Consider the following 17,763-nt stretch of genomic DNA (forward strand, 5'->3'; position numbering starts at 1 on the left):
CAGATGGTGGGGAGGACTTGAAGATGTTGATAAGGAGCGGCCCAGGATGGCACAAATAACCGACTCCCTCCGCTGGATGGAATAGAGCGGGATACAGTCCTCGACCTCAACCTTGCTGATAGGACTTGGTGGTCCAATTGGACAAGGGGTGGTAAGTGTGTGCACAAATAAGCACTTCCGGGTTCTTTAGGGGTACCAGTTTGGTATTCTGGAAGGAGATAGAAACCTGAGTCCTGACCGGTTTCGCTGCTCCAGGCAGCTTTGTCAGAGGATAACAGGTTTAAAACATGGCTGGCTATTTATTTCCTGTTACATGGGTCATGTGACCAACTTGATTAGATCAACCAATCTATTTTATAAACAAATAGGGCGCTAAAGTAGGAGGCAAGTTACTATAAATTCATACACAATAGTATACAATAATAAGATATACACTAAAACATAGTTTGTTAATTGTAAAGTGCTTAGATTATGATCGCTAGCTTGTGCAATCAATTTTGTTAGTATGGTAGTCATGGTGACTGAGATGACCTTATCGAACGTGCATTTCAATTGGAGGAATAACCTATTAGTTTCCAGGTCATTCTGCCCTGATGGTATGTGGGCTGTGAGGGCGGAAGTACCTGTGGTGCGACCTGTAAGGGCGTCCCCTCTATGCTTTAATGGCAGGGGGGAGGATTGCATGTCAGAGCTTGTTGTCCCTCCCTGAAAACGGAATGGAATCATTTGTCAGACTGCATTTGAGTCTACTAGCATAGGTCTACACCATTAGGTCGACTTGCATTATGTCGACCTGACTAAAGGCCGACATGGATTAGGTCGACAGGGTCATAAGGTCGACAGGTGTTAGGTCGACAGTGAAAAAGCCGACATTTTTTTTTTTTTTTTTTTTTTTTTTTTTATACTTTTTTGTACTTATACAGAGGGAGAAGGAGGATATAGTAGGATGCAGTACAAGAATCAAGATCAGAAAGATGTATTCATGAAATAAAAACCGAAAATGCAAGAAAAAAGGAATAAATAATCATAAATGAATAATAAAAAGTGAAACATGGAACTTTTATAACAAAGAAAATGTATAAAAATAAGAATGAATGGAGGAAGGACATATATCATGATAGTTCATAGTTCTTAGAGAGAATGGATATATGGTAGTTTCCCACAATCCGATTTTTATTGCAGGCTACGCACTATACCGAAGGGCGCATATACACACATATTATAATGGGTGGGATGATGTTTTGCAGATGGTACACACAGATGGTATATAATGATGATTTATAGTTCTTAGAGGAGTGAATGGAAGGAGAATGGATATATGGCAATCTCCCACAATCCGATTTTTATTGCAGGCTGCGCACTGCACCAAAAGAGTGGGCGCATATATACACACATGTTACAATGGGTGGGGTGGTGTTTTACGGATGGTGCACACAGATGGTATATATACACACACACACACACACATTATAGTGGGTGGAATGATTTTTTACAGATGGTGGAGTTCGGACATACATGGTGATGGAATGGGAATATACATTCTAAATGACTGAGTTAAGTTCCACCATCTCATTGAGGCCCTCAGGGTGGATAGAGTTCAGCAGGTGCATCCAAAAAACTTCTTGTTTGCACAATCTGCTGAACCTATCCCCCCCTCTGTTGGTGTTTTTAATATGTTCCACCCCTATCAGTTCCAAGCTTTGGGGATCGGCGTTGTGCTTCTCAAAGAAATGTCTAGAGACACTGTGTGAAACTAAACTCTTTTTAATATTACGACGGTGCTCTAAGAACCTGATACGGAGTTTCCTAGTTGTGCGGCCCACGTATTTGAGCCCGCATTCACAGGACAAAACATAGATTGTATAAGTGGTGTTGCAATTTATAAAATTCCTAATAGGGTGTGTTTTGGTATCCACCATAATTTGTGTGGTTTTAGCATTTTTTATATGCGAGCATGTGATGCATCTGGAACTCCCGCATCTATAGAACCCTGCTAGTTGGGAAGGGAGCCAGGTCATGAGAGGTGAGGGAGTGGTAATTGAGGGTAGGAAGCTGGGTGCCAGAATGCTTTTAAGGGATCGGTTTTTCTTAAAAATAAAATTCGGTTTTTTCGGTAAGGTTCCTATTAAGAGAGGATCTTGATGTAATATATTATAATTTTTACATATAATATTTTTAACCTCGGTATGATGGCTTGTGAATGTACTTATAAATGCCATTCTCGTATTGTTTAGGTTGGCATCTGAATACGTATCTCTCGCTTTCTTTTTCGGACTGAGCAGTGTGTCTCGGTCCATATTCACTACCTCATCAAATGCCTTTTGGACCAAAGGGGCGGGATAACCTCTACTTTTAAAGGAGGACATCATCTTCTCCGCTTGCATTTCAAAATCTGATACTGAGGAACAGTTCCTCCTGATACGTATGAGCTGTCCCTTGGGAATACTTTTTTTCCAGGGTAAGTGGTGTCCACTGCGAAAGTGGAGGTAGGCTTGGCTCCCCACCTCCTTGGTATAGTTTTTAGTTACAATTTTATTATCTTTTATGGAGAGGGCCACATCCAGGAAGGAGATCTCCGTGGGGTGAAAAGTGTGGGTGAACTGTAAATTATATGAGTTATCATTAAGTGTTTGAACAAAATCAAGTGCTGTTTGTGCATCCCCGTCCCAAATCATAAAAAGATCATCTATGTACCGTCCATAGAGGACCAGGTTCGCGTCGCAGCCGCCGCCCCACACATGTTGGTCTTCGACCTCCCCCATGTACAGGTTGGCGTAGCTGGGCGCGAACCTGGTCCCCATGGCGGTACCCATCACCTGCAGATAATGAGTGTCTTGAAACAAAAAATAATTATGTTCTAAAATAAAAGTGATACAGTTGAGAAGAAATTGTCTGAGCTCCACCCCCAGGTCACCATCTTCCTCCAGACGTTTCTCTATAGTTCGACGTCCCAGGCCATGTGGGATGTTGGAATACAGGCCCGTGACGTCGAGCGTGAGGAAATTATAAGAGTCTTTCCATGTAGTCTCTTTGATGAGTTTAAGGAATGATGTAGTATCCTTGATGTGTGACCTGAGGGTGGAGACCCTAGGCTGAAGAAAAGAGTCCACAAAAAATGAAAGATTAGAAGTTAAAGAGTTAATGCCCGAAATAATAGGTCTCCCTGGGGGTGCTGAAAGTGATTTGTGTACTTTGGGAAGGTGATAGTAGATGGGCACCACAGGGTGTTCAGAAAAAAGAAACTTGAACTCGTCCCTGGATATGGTCCCCTCCATTACTGCCTGATCCAACAATTCAAATAATTTGGCTTTAAACAGGTTTGTGGGGTCCCCCTTTAGTTTGATGTAAAACTGGGTATCCTCCACTTGCCTAAGGGCTTCGGAGATGTAGTCCTGTTTGTCTTGTATAACAAGACTCCCCCCCTTGTCTGCTTCTTTAATGATTAACCCCTTATCCTCTACCAGATTTTTTAGGGCTTTCTTTTCTCGTTTGGTAAGGTTGGAGCTATATGTTTTTGTCTTAGATTTGTTACACATGGTCTTAAAGTCAGACAGGGTGGTCTTGTAAAAGCTCTCTATATTTGGGCCTTTAGATCTTATGGGGAAAAATTCTGACTTCAGTTTAAAGTCTTTGCGGTTGATGTTGAAATTTATTGGGGGACACTCTGTAGTCTGAACACTCTCTTCGCTATGGTTCTCCTGCTGTAATTCCTTAAGAATGTTTACATATGGGAGATCCTCCGGTTCTAGGGTGATACTTTCTGATGATTGTTCTACCTGAGGTAGATGGTTCTTTGCGAAGTATCGTTGCCGACATAGTGTTCGGACGAATCTGTTAAGTTCTATAAATAAAGTAAAAATGTTGGGGGTCGCAGTAGGGGCGAACTTAAGGCCCTTACTAAGGAGAGAGATTTCTCCTTCATTCAGCTTTTTATTAGACAGATTTATAACACTTTTAAGGAGTTCTTTTCTGTTTTCTTTCTTTAGTTTCTTATATATCTCCCTCTTTCCTCCTCTCTTCCCTCTGAGCTTCTGCGTCTTCTTTTTGGGGTTCCTACTCTTTGGTCTAACGAGTTCTGGGCTCTCGGTTTGGTGTATCGCCCCTCTAAAAAAACATTCTGGTGGTCAACTGGGTTTTCTTGGTCTCTTACTGGTCTTTCTTTAGGTCTAGCCCCTTGTTGTATATTGCCTGTAAGGACATCTTTATAGCTGTTTTCTTTGGTGACATGATTGTATTGACGTGATGAATAATTTTCTTTATAACTGGTTCTATTCTTTAGGTGTGGGGGTGTGTAAACTGGAAGATCTTTAATTTTTTCATATTGGCCCTTATGTGATGGGTCTCTCTGTCTATAAGGGTACCTGTTTTGGGTGTAGTTATTGTCCCTCATATTCCTCCTGTTCTTGGCTTGCGATCTGTATGCCCTAATGTCTCCTCCTTTGTAGTCCTCGATATCCCTCCTGAATTTTTTACATTTAGAGTCTAGGAGGGACTGTTCGAATGTCACTAACTTATTCATAAGATTTTTGTCCCTTTCCTCAAACTCTTTCAGTTTGTTCTGGGGTTCTAATGTTTTTTTCAATGATTCTATTTGTTTGGTCAAATCATCTGCTTTTTGTTGCCTTTAAAAGTAGAGGTTATCCCGCCCCTTTGGTCCAAAAGGCATTTGATGAGGTAGTGAATATGGACCGAGACACACTGCTCAGTCCGAAAAAGAAAGCGAGAGATACGTATTCAGATGCCAACCTAAACAATACGAGAATGGCATTTATAAGTACATTCACAAGCCATCATACCGAGGTTAAAAATATTATATGTAAAAATTATAATATATTACATCAAGATCCTCTCTTAATAGGAACCTTACCGAAAAAAACGAATTTTATTTTTAAGAAAAACCGATCCCTTAAAAGCATTCTGGCACCCAGCTTCCTACCCTCAATTACCACTCCCTCACCTCTCATGACCTGGCTCCCTTCCCAACTAGCAGGGTTCTATAGATGCGGGAGTTCCAGATGCATCACATGCTCGCATATAAAAAATGCTAAAACCACACAAATTATGGTGGATACCAAAACACACCCTATTAGGAATTTTATAAATTGCAACACCACTTATACAATCTATGTTTTGTCCTGTGAATGCGGGCTCAAATACGTGGGCCGCACAACTAGGAAACTCCGTATCAGGTTCTTAGAGCACCGTCGTAATATTAAAAAGAGTTTAGTTTCACACAGTGTCTCTAGACATTTCTTTGAGAAGCACAACGCCGATCCCCAAAGCTTGGAACTGATAGGGGTGGAACATATTAAAAACACCAACAGAGGGGGGGATAGGTTCAGCAGATTGTGCAAACAAGAAGTTTTTTGGATGCACCTGCTGAACTCTATCCACCCTGAGGGCCTCAATGAGATGGTGGAACTTAACTCAGTCATTTAGAATGTATATTCCCATTCCATCACCATGTATGTCCGAACTCCACCATCTGTAAAAAATCATTCCACCCACTATAATGTGTGTGTGTGTGTGTGTATATATACCATCTGTGTGCACCATCCGTAAAACACCACCCCACCCATTGTAACATGTGTGTATATATGCGCCCACTCTTTTGGTGCAGTGCGCAGCCTGCAATAAAAATCGGATTGTGGGAGATTGCCATATATCCATTCTCCTTCCATTCACTCCTCTAAGAACTATAAATCATCATTATATACCATCTGTGTGTACCATCTGCAAAACATCATCCCACCCATTATAATATGTGTGTATATGCGCCCTTCGGTATAGTGCGTAGCCTGCAATAAAAATCGGATTGTGGGAAACTACCATATATCCATTCTCTCTAAGAACTATGAACTATCATGATATATGTCCTTCCTCCATTCATTCTTATTTTTATACATTTTCTTTGTTATAAAAGTTCCATGTTTCACTTTTTATTATTCATTTATGATTATTTATTCCTTTTTTCTTGCATTTTCGGTTTTTATTTCATGAATACATCTTTCTGATCTTGATTCTTGTACTGCATCCTACTATATCCTCCTTCTCCCTCTGTATAAGTACAAAAAAGTATAAAAAAAAAAAAATGTCGGCTTTTTCACTGTCGACCTAACACCTGTCGACCTTATGACCCTGTCGACCTAATCCATGTCGGCCTTTAGTCAGGTCGACATAATGCAAGTCGACCTAATGGTGTAGACCTATGCTAGTAGACTCAAATGCAGTCTGACAAATGATTCCATTCCGTTTTCAGGGAGGGACAACAAGCTCTGACATGCAATCCTCCCCCCTGCCATTAAAGCATAGAGGGGACGCCCTTACAGGTCGCACCACAGGTACTTCCGCCCTCACAGCCCACATACCATCAGGGCAGAATGACCTGGAAACTAATAGGTTATTCCTCCAATTGAAATGCACGTTCGATAAGGTCATCTCAGTCACCATGACTACCATACTAACAAAATTGATTGCACAAGCTAGCGATCATAATCTAAGCACTTTACAATTAACAAACTATGTTTTAGTGTATATCTTATTATTGTATACTATTGTGTATGAATTTATAGTAACTTGCCTCCTACTTTAGCGCCCTATTTGTTTATAAAATAGATTGGTTGATCTAATCAAGTTGGTCACATGACCCATGTAACAGGAAATAAATAGCCAGCCATGTTTTAAACCTGTTATCCTCTGACAAAGCTGCCTGGAGCAGCGAAACCGGTCCGGACTCAGGTTTCTATCTCCTTCCAGAATACCAAACTGGTACCCCTAAAGAACCCGGAAGTGCTTATTTGTGCACACACTTACCACCCCTTGTCCAATTGGACCACCAAGTCCTATCAGCAAGGTTGAGGTCGAGGACTGTATCCCGCTCTATTCCATCCAGCGGAGGGAGTCGGTTATTTGTGCCATCCTGGGCCGCTCCTTATCAACATCTTCAAGTCCTCCCCACCATCTGCTACATTGGAGACAACCATCACGCCCCACCAGGACCTGGGGGTCCCCTTGGGCCACGCACAGATCCCAGTCCGGTAATACCACCTCCACTGGTTCCATTTGGATTACAAATTTCTACAGTAAGGTAGAGGTAGAGGACCCATCCCGCTCCAGTCCATCCAGCGGAGGGAGTCGGCAATCCGTGTCAACTTAAGCCGCTCCTTATTCTTACATCTGGTCCTCCCTCCCTACTGCTCCCATTGGGCATATCATTGCAGCTCCATACAGGACGATTTACATCTCAGCCCTATACAGGACTCTTGGGACTCTCCGGGCCATACATTTTCCCCAGTTTGGTTGGTGAGATATGAATTTTATGTGATTTTAGAGAATTATCAATGTATTCTGGCTATATGTATTTTAGACATTAAATCTTTTTGTACTAGATCAACCAATCCCTCATTTTTTTCACCCAACTTTACGGGTTTCATTACCTCACTTTTTACAAAGTTATACCAAGCGCAGCTCAACACCCCTTTCTTTTCTTGTTTATGCAGCAAACTTTCTGAATATTTTCATCCACATTTTCTTTTCATGATCCTTCCATCCAGTGGCAGCTCCTACCTTCTTGCCACTGTCGCTGCTCTCCTCCCGGTCCCCGGCGCCTGTCATCATAGGCGCCTGTCATCACTGGCTCATGGACAGTACAAACATATGTACTGCGTATGTGGCCAGCTTCTATGGGCTGCTTCGGCAACAGCCCATAGAAGGAATCTTGGTCCCGGCGCCTGTACAATATAAATGACAGGCACCAGGACCAGCGCGTGCGCAGTACCAATATCGGTACTGTGCATGCGCAATTGCAGTTTTTGCATGGCAGCCAGCAGCAAGGGGTCCCGGAGGGAGAGAACACCTCCCAATGGGACTACTTTGGTGACTGGCAGGCCGGACTTCCAATAGGAAGGCACTGCCAGTCACAGTGAAGCCAGTGCAGTCTCACAGACTGCATCTGGCTTCACTACAGTGGCGGATTTTACCTGGGGGGGCTGCAGCCCATAGGTAAAAACCACCACTGCTTCCACCTTAAAACAAAACATCATTCTATTATGGGGGTGTCACATAAGCAATTCGGTGTACTTGTGCATCCTAGTCACATTGTGTTGTGTCTTTGATGCATTTTTAGCAAAAAAGAAGTTAAACTTAAGAGGAGTTGCATGGGATCAGTATGCTCACTAGAGATAGGTATATCCTGCTAGATGGCGTCTTAAGGCTAGATGTTTGAGGACACATCTGTATATGCATACACTTATCAGATGACTGGAGACATATGGCAGGAACACAGGATCAGAAAATCACAAATCACCGGTCCTATTTGCCAGTTAAGTTTGTTACATAAAAGAGATCCTCTCTCTGCTATCAAGGGGTAGATGTGTTGCATGATCAATGAAGTTTTTGCAAAAAAAAAATAATCCTGTGAAAGAGATTTGCAGGGAGGGGGGATTTCGCTTGGACGGAGCTTTTTTGCAATCTATGTTCCTGCATTCAATATATGATACAGCCTAGAGTATAAGCCTACTTTTTCAGAACATTTTTTATGTTGAAAAAGCCCCCCTCGGCTTATACTCGAGTGAGGGTCCCACTTGAGTCAATAAGTTTTCCCAGTTTTTTGTTGTAAAATTAGGTGCCTTGACTTATATTCGGGTCGACTTATACTCGAGTATATACGGTATATTGCATTCCAAATTTCTGGCACTCACATCACATGCACATCTGTGATAAATGTGTCCCTATAACTGTCAATTATTTTTGGTCATGCAACCACACACATATTACCTTGGCACGACAGCTGATGAGTGACTTGCTATAATTTCTCCAAGACCTTTGCCTAACTTGCGACAACTACAGTGTGCCTGAAACATTTCTTGCAGCAGCATAATTCTCTGCACGCTATACATGTATGATATATTATATTGTTTTATGTATATACAGTATTATCACATTTTCCAATAATGCGTTACGTGTGTAGAACATTTCCTTGGCAGTGTTTTCCTCCAGTAACACACAAAATAAAGTGCCACATTTTTGAGTTCTTCTTCCTTATAATTTTAAACGATGAAAGATCTGTAGAATCCCTTCTGATCCGCTGTTTGTGTCGTGTAGATTCTGTCATATTGGTGCATTTAGAATAGTCTAGCAGTCAGCAGGCTTTCTAGAGTTCTGCATGTTCTGTTCTGGAACAGTGACGTGTGTAAAGCAAATTACCAAGCAAGGACAGCACAGGTACTTCTGTGGCTTATTTGTGTTGATTTTGCAAGAAAGAAATACAACAGAATAGGGTCGAGGGTCAAGTTCCTTCCTGCTAGGGGTTATGCTGCAGTGCATTAATCAGAATCTGAGGTAAGAACTTGTCTAGTGGTCTGCAAGCCTAACTGACTCAAACATAGAAACTTGTTACAGGCAATAGACACTGAGCTCATCTATGGAGTAGACATACTGTATAGTAGACACTTACATCACCTCCATGACTCTTGATCTATGAGCAAATAGCATTTAATATTTTTCTTTTTTCTTCAAATAAGTTATGTAAACTGACCTCCCGTTAGATTTCTGTTGAAAGATTGCTATTTTGGTACACAAAAACATCTGGATTATGGCCCTGATTCTGGTTGACTTGGTAATTTGTGAAGCTTGCAGTTTACCGAGTCCCAGATGATCTGTGCTGCCGCCTGTCGAATCGCTGCCCCCCACCGCTGCGAGGGAATGGGTCAAGAAGACCCATCGCCTCGCATGTCCCATTGGCGGAGAAATCAGTCGATGGACGCTGACCATCAAATAATTCTTCAGTCCACTCAAATATAACTCAGTAGAGACTGACATATTTGTGACCATTCTTCTGAAGTCAGGGCAGGCAGCTGACGTCATGTGACGTCAGCCGCCCACCCCTGGCTCACCTCCTCCTGCCCCAATTCGTATGTAAGTCGCCAAGTCCGTTCACCTGGGGACCCTGCACATGCGCATAAAACATTATGCGCATCCGCAGTAGAAAAACATCGGTCCCCCATGCAAATGCACGGGGGACTGAATCATTTCGAATAACCCCCTATGTGTACATATGGACTTCAGAGAGTTTCTTATGCTGTAAATTATTCCTCATCCATTTTACATATACCTTACCTCACTATTATGCCTGTAGGGGGTTCTTATTCTTACTACTGTTATATCAATATCTTCTGTTCCTGCTTTCTCTCACTTTACTCCTCACATCATGTGTTTCTTTTCACATGAATGCCTTCTTCTCCAGTCCTTGAACATGATGATGTGTTTTGTAACTTGTTACAGTATGTTCTAGTCCTATTATAGCAGCTGCACCCTTTCTAGTTACACAAGTGCCTTAGGCAGTGTCCTGCAATTAAGAAATTCTGAATTCATGTTTGGAAATTTGCTATTTATAATTTGGTTAGTCCCTTTCCTCTAACTCCATGGGACATATTTCGTATATATTGCCTGGGGGTTCTCATGTTCAGAAAGATTAAAACAAATGATTACTGTAGCTATTTCATTGGCAGCACGTAGAAGTTTTTTGCATATATGGATTTAGGACTCTCCCCCTATACTAAATTATATTACAGTTAAATTTTTCATATGGATTGAGTGGAGGCCTCTCTTCAAAAAGGGTACAAAAATAGTTTGATAAGTGGGAAAGCTTTATTGATATTTTGTGACCTGTCAAAGTTCAAATTCATAAATGCTTCTAATCTACAATGTGGATTGAAACTAGGTTACTTCTTCAAGATGACCCAATATCTGTTCCTTGATCTTAAGAACCCTCTTATTCTATTTGGATTTCCCACACATGCCTATTTGCTCTTTTTTTTTTTTTTATGTTTGCTGAGTGCAATTTACTGAAATTATTTTCATTGAAGAAAACAGGAATTTTACATGACCGATTTAAAATCAGTATAAACATACATACCCTCTAGCAAACAACGTATTGACATCAGATCTGCAATAGCATTAAAATAAACAAATGGGGAAGGAAAAAGAGGGGAAGATATAGAAATAATGAATATCAATTGTAAATACAAAAATTAATGAATGAGTATGCACACGCCCTTAAGATTAAACCGATCGAACCACGGGGATGAACAGTACAGCCATTAAAGGAGTCAAAAAAATTATATTGGCTCCCAAGGGTAACAGCTGGGGGTGTATTGGAGGCAAGGAGCAAAAGTAACTAATTTTCCCAGAGCAATATGAGTAGTATAATAGTTTCACTAGGCTAACCATTTGCACAGGAGAGATGATATACAGTAGCCATAGAATACTTAACACTTTTGAGTGCCATTGTTGCTGTGAGCGATCCTTAAAAATATCTACTAAAAATGCCAGCATAGCTCACAGTGACTGTTCTTTTTGAAGTTTATTTAAACATTGCACCCAAAAAAAGTCATTGTTTGTGACGCTGGCATTTTTAATAGATATTTTGAGGATCTCTCACAGCTACATTGGGACTCAAAGGGTTTACTAAAAAGGTTTGCTTGGCAATTTTCATACCTATTTTGACAAATTCTCTTCATCAAATTCAAAACTGCGGTGAACATGAAATATCACTGTGACAATTTTTGGGGGTCAGCCCATTTCCAGTATTGAGCTAGGGCAGCTCTGGTAGCAATAAGTATATTACCTATTATATAAGTACACCTGGGAGAAAGGGGGGATTATGTAAGAAGTAAATTTAAGGAAGAACTTTAATCGAATCAAAAACCTCAGTCTTGCTGAATGCTTTTGATAACTGTATTACTACAGAATTTTTGCTTTAAACCGAGTAATTGATCAAAATGGCACCATTTTGGCTCTGTACAATGCCTGCATTATTGTTCATTATTATGTATTTCTCCTCAATTGTAAACAACACTGCTTTTGCTTTTTATTTGCACTGGATTAATGCTTCAAATAAAGATCCTATAAATACATTTTACAGCTGTAGCTGTACATTTAATTCCTTTTAATAGAATAATAAATAAGAGTCAGAGCCAGGTCTTTCACATCAGTGCTTTCCTCGGTGGAGCTTACAATATTCCCTACCTTATGTATATACAAACCTATACAATAGAGTAAATTTTTTTTTTGTGTGAGAATCTAATTAACTTAACCAGAGTACCGGGAGGAAACCCATGCAAATACATGAAAAACATTCAAACTCAACACAGTTAGGATCTTAGTGGGAATTGAACACAAGACTGTGAGGCAGTAATGCTATTACAATGACTTCTGCTGAATGAGCATTTGCAGCACGTTGCCTCCTATCCATGAATGCCTTCTATCATCCTTTTGCCTATTTTGCATGTGTTTTGATATTTAGTATGTTATCAACACCTTCTCTGTAGGTCCCCATTCCAGTGACTGAAGCACTTGACCCTTTAACCATGTTGACCGATGATGCTGACATTGCAGCTTGGCAAAATGAAGGTCTTCCTGCTGACCAAATGTCAACTGAAAATGCAACAATCCTGACCAGCTGTGAGAGGTGGCCACTGATGGTGGATCCACAGTTACAAGGGATCAAATGGATCAAGAACAAGTATGGAGAAAATCTTCGGGTTCTCAGAATTGGACAAAGAGGGTAAATATGATGTTGCTGTTTAATAGACTACATGTATCATTCGTCTAATGCAAATATCGGATGTGATCTTTACCAGCAATGCACCTTAGATGAAAATATTTTAGCATCACCTCTGCTAGAACTTTCTTCAATCAAACTATGAACAGTCATCCTTGCATCTTCTGTTCTGTATTTGTTCTCCACCTTTGGAGCTGTCAAAAATTTCACAGTATATGGGAATAAGTGTTATGGATATATTTATCACTATCTGCATTTTTAATGTGGTTATAATGAAGATTTTTCACGTAAATTCACTTTGTGAAAATTCATATTTTCATGGAAGTTTACTATTACAAGTCCATGAAGAGCCTGTTCTGGCAAATAGCTGGAAGCAGAGAGAGCTTATGCTATTTCTCTGCTTTCTGCTTTGGTTTTTCGATGCACACTGTGCATTTGTGGCTGGGGACACAGAGGGATTCGATGAATCCTCTCTTTAAGTTCTTAATAACTTAACCTGGGTATCCTTAATATCTGCAGGTGTTTTAGGATATATGTCAAAAATATTAATTAGTAAAGTGTTTTCACAATTGGAAAAAAAATTTTTTAGATCTTGATTTGGGGCTTTTGCCTTGTTTGTACTATTAATCCTCCAACATCTCTACTAAAAGTGCCAGTGTCACTCACATTTGTTATATAAATTCAAATAAAAAATGTTGTGTTTAAAAAGATTATATTTCCTATATGAGGTAAACATTACAGGTCATTATGATGAATAAAAATGTTTGCTTGGAAAATTTCACACCTATTTTGACTATTTTGACATATTCACTTGGCACTTAAAGGGTTAAAACCACTATATCATTTACATAGAATAGCTTTTCCATTTCTTTATTACAGAAATAGGTCACGCAGATTCATTCTTCATATTTGAGTAATGCACCAAAAAGTAAATCCATGTATAGAGATTTTCCCCATATTTAGAGCACAGAAATATTTAGACTCCCTCACTCCATGGTCTTATTATCTCATTGTCAAAAAAAGATGGTCCAATTTGCAATATGGACTTGCTCTCTCAACTAGTGCTCCTGGTCCGTTACTCCTCATTGCACCCGTTATATGTTCTCATGTATTTTACTAGTAATGAATTAATTTTAACTTTTATGCATGAATCAAAATGTTTTTTATGTTCACCTCTGTCTCATCAGATACTTGGATGTGCTGGAGAGAGCACTTTCAGGAGGGGATGTAGTGCTCATTGAGAATCTTGAGGAGAATGTGGATCCAGTTCTGGGTCCTTTACTGGGTAGAGAAACTATCAAGAAAGGAAGGTAATGATATTGTTATAGATTTAAACCCCCCTTTTAAATCTTGTTTCCCAGAAGACAAGCAATGAATGTATAACTTCATTTCTACTCATGGTGCCCATATGTTAGGAGACTTGGGCATACATGTGGCCAAATCTAACGCATAACTTTTTTGATGTTCTTATGTGCACATACAGTCAGATTGTGGTCTTCATTGAATCACATTTTCAGTCATTGGGCAGTATTCAATGAGAAAAATTCGCCCTGTTTTATGGCGAATTTGTGCTTTTTTCACCTTGGATGGAGCATTTTGCTCTCCAAAAGCGAGCAAGCCTATTCAATGTGAAATATTCGCCGTCTTTTTAAGTGATTTTCGCCGTCTCTCTCCGTGTAGCAATTCTCCATCTTTTCATGGAGAGCTGGAATGTGAACTTTTAAACTAAAAGTTTTTTTTTTTAATTTTGGTGTAAAAAAATCAGGATTTTTTTTCGGTGAAGGGGCATGTTATTTTTATTCATGTGCTTATAGCACATGAATATATATTTAATTTAAAAAAAAAAAATATTATTATTTTTTTTTTTTTTACACAGAGCAGCCAGCAGGGGGCCGGAGCGCTCGAGCCGCTCATTAGATATTCATATATTCACTGCATCCGATCATTACATATGCACGATCGGGTGCAGTGAATACTGGGTCCCCCGCTGGCTATAGGGGGGGGGGGCAGCTTGTGCTGCCTGGGTCTTGGGGAGCCCACCTCCCCTCCACATATGTTCTGGGGCAGCCAGGGAGACTTTAATCTCACTGGCTGCCACCGTCCCCCGGCTCCCTGCTAGCTGCCTGCAGCGGACGCTCGTCCGCTGCAGGGGTTAAGACTCGCCGCGAGTGGCGGCGAGTCTTAACCACATTAAATAGAGGGAGCAGGAGTGGCAGCGAGCCCTCCGGAACAGGGCGAGTGCATGGCGAGAGAAAAAATCTCTCGCCATGCACAGCGAATTTTTTTCATTGAATACTGCCCATTGTCTGTTGAGTTCTGATCCCAATGTGGACAGAGAATAAAAATTGTGATTTGACATTTTATGTTAAAAAAAAATGTCTAAATTGGCAGCTGGAATTAAGACATCTTTTTAAACACAATAAACTATGCCAACATTGCAAAAAAGTACATTTGTGATATGTACAGTCATAGTCATTAAAGTCAAAATTAATTAATATCTTTACTCAAGCAATACTTGGATAGTTTCTTGAAGTAGCTGTATACTTTTACTGCATTTGTACATGGTCTGTGCAACTCAAAAGGCGTGTTTGTAGATGTAAGTATATGAAAAATAGCAACTTACTCTAAATCAGGCTTCTGTTGGGATAATTGGACATAGTGGGGGAAATTTACTAAGATGTGACTTGTATTTCACATGGAATATGTTGCTATGGACAACCAATCAGAAACAACTACTCATTTTGTTTAGCACCTTCTAGAAGATAATAGTATATTATTGGTTGCCCATAGCAATATCCCATGTGAAATACAATTCACATCTTAGTAACTTTCCACCACTGTCTCCAACCTTATAAAGGGATTCTCCAGGGAGTAAAATATCAGACCGCATGCAAAGAACGTTCTTTCTTATTCTTCTACACACTTAGGGCCTGATTCTGGTGGACTCTGTAAGCTGCAAAGATCGCAGCTTACCGAGCACTAGAGAGCTCGCTCTGCCGAATCCGCACCGCCGTTTACCTTCACAACCATGTGAGCGGATGTGTAAAGAATCCCCTTGCTTGCTGCCACAAATCATTTGATGGTCGCTGACTATCGAATGACTTCTCCTGCCTTTGCAAATCTCAGTCAGTCTCAACTAACCTTATATTTACGGGTGCCGGGACTAAGACAGGGCTGATGGCTGACATAATGGGATGTCAGCCGCCCGCCCCTGGCAGATATTGGCCCGCCCACGCACCCATGGGAAAGCCCAGCGTTTTCATGGAAATGCCCATAAAACGATGGGCGTTCTCTTGGCCCAGCGCCGCCTCCACCCCCATCCTCTCAGCAAACTGCCTGGCGAATGAGCAAGGCCCCAACCCTTCGCAGTCGGGTTTGCACATGCTCATAAATGCGCATGTGCAATCCATGACCATTGGGGTATGGGCTAAATTCGGTTCACTACGTGTGATCCAGACTCTGCCCCTTAATGCTGTTAGCTTTCTTCTGATATTTTTTGGTAGTGTTATTCTATTCCTTTTATTCTATTTTAAGATCATGTTTGTGGTTATAATATTAATTATCCTTCATCTTGTTAAGTCTAATTGGTCTATTTAACAAAGGTAGCTTTCACAGCATTTAGGGCAATGTCTATTTATGAAAGGTTTCATTTAGGATAAAGCCTATTATCAAAATCCCTTTACCATTGATGACAACCATCTTCACTAGGGAACTAATTACATATTTTACCTTTTTATTTTAAAACGGTACTTGTTTCCTAGCACGGCGCCACCGATTAACATTGGAAGGCATCGGATTTGAAAATGCGATGCGACCGATTTAACCCGATTTTTAATTGTACAGCCACCCTGATGGCTGATTACAATGTAAAAGGCCTCCCCCACCCCCCACTAGACCCGATTTTTAATTGTATAGCCACACTGATGGGTAATTACTATGTCAAATGCCCCCCCCATTGTTAACGACACACCACGATCAACACCAACCCGAAGCGTGGCGAGCGGCGGCGGTACACGTCATCCGACCTTTTTTGGCGAGTGCAGCGAGCCCCGCAAGGGGACGCGCATTACTTCACATGTATTCCGCGTCCCCTCGTGGGACTCGCTGCGCTTGCCACGCTTCGGGTTGGTGTTTATCGTCGCGTCGCATTAACAATGGGGGGGCATTTCACCTAATAATTAACCATCATGGTGGGTATACAATTAAAAATCGGATCTGGGGGGGGCATTTTACATTGTAATCAGCCATCAGGGTGGCTGTACAATGTAAAATCGGGTCGGTCGCGTCGCATCGCATGCCGTTGTGAGGGCATGCGATACGACCAATTTAAAAATTGTATGCGAACGTCTTTAAACCCCGAAAATCGGGTAGGTCGGGTCTGATCGGGTCCAATCGCATACCTTAAGTTATGGTATGCGATGGGACCCGACGGGCGCCATGCTAGGAAACAAGTACCTTTAAAACAAACTGTATTCATTTTTTTATATTGAACCTGGAATTGGAAGGATGCATCAGGCTTTCAGTTTCAGTACCCATTCGGGAGCTGTAAAGCCATCTCATGTATGCCCTGATAGACTACTGACTGGCATTTTGCATGGTAAGACAGCTCTTTCACTTGTCAGGCAGTGCCGCCAAGAAACTGAGCAGCACTTTTGATAAATTACCCCTAGGAAGATAAATAGACCTTTCAGTATTTTATAGTTTTATCTGACATCAGAAATGTGATTGATCCTTTAGTAGAGTGTTATTTGTGTAAGGCGTCATACTATATGTAACGAATAGCCATTTTTTAAAATGTTTTTTTTTTCTTTGCATCTGGTGTTTTCAGCTGCTATCCGTGGCAGAAAGTGGCACTGCAGTTGTCAACCGTTTTGCAGAGTTCTACCATGTACTTAAGGGAGACAGACAAGATTCCGCACAGGCTGTTGTAAGAAAGATTAGAATGATTAGATGAATGTATCTATAAAGATAGACCATTAAGATTATGATGATAATAATATAGCAGTAATAATGCAAGTTGGTGTACCTCCCTAGAGATAATGTGAAAATGTATCAAAAGAAACGGGGTAAAGGGAGATACTGGGAAGAGAGAGTGTGTAAGAGAAATAGAGGAAGGTAGAAATAGAGGTAGAAATAGAGCAAGAGAGATTTAAAAAAAAGTCTATCACTGGGCACAATAGCTAGCAATCCATCTAATCGCC

The 17,763-nt window shown here is 40.8% G+C and overlaps 1 protein-coding gene across 2 annotated transcripts in view; it reads left to right on the top strand.

Moving 5' to 3' along the window:
* The window catches only part of DNAH9 (dynein axonemal heavy chain 9), a 367,658-nt gene that overhangs the window by 262,876 nt on the left and 87,019 nt on the right, over nt 1–17,763 (top strand). Inside the window, exons 54-56 of one of the 2 annotated variants that reach the window (XM_083148325.1) lie at nt 12,330–12,565; nt 13,750–13,872; nt 17,391–17,489. In XM_083148325.1, coding sequence (XP_083004451.1) covers nt 12,330–12,565; nt 13,750–13,872; nt 17,391–17,489 — 458 coding nt within the window. The remainder of the gene's footprint in view (nt 1–12,329; nt 12,566–13,749; nt 13,873–17,390; nt 17,490–17,763) is intronic. The other variant, XM_083148326.1, reaches the window with a different exon arrangement.

Source organism: Crinia signifera, chromosome 6 (genome assembly GCF_055691185.1).
Source record: "Crinia signifera chromosome 6, ASM5569118v1, whole genome shotgun sequence".
In the NCBI taxonomy this organism is placed as follows: domain Eukaryota; kingdom Metazoa; phylum Chordata; class Amphibia; order Anura; family Myobatrachidae; genus Crinia; species Crinia signifera.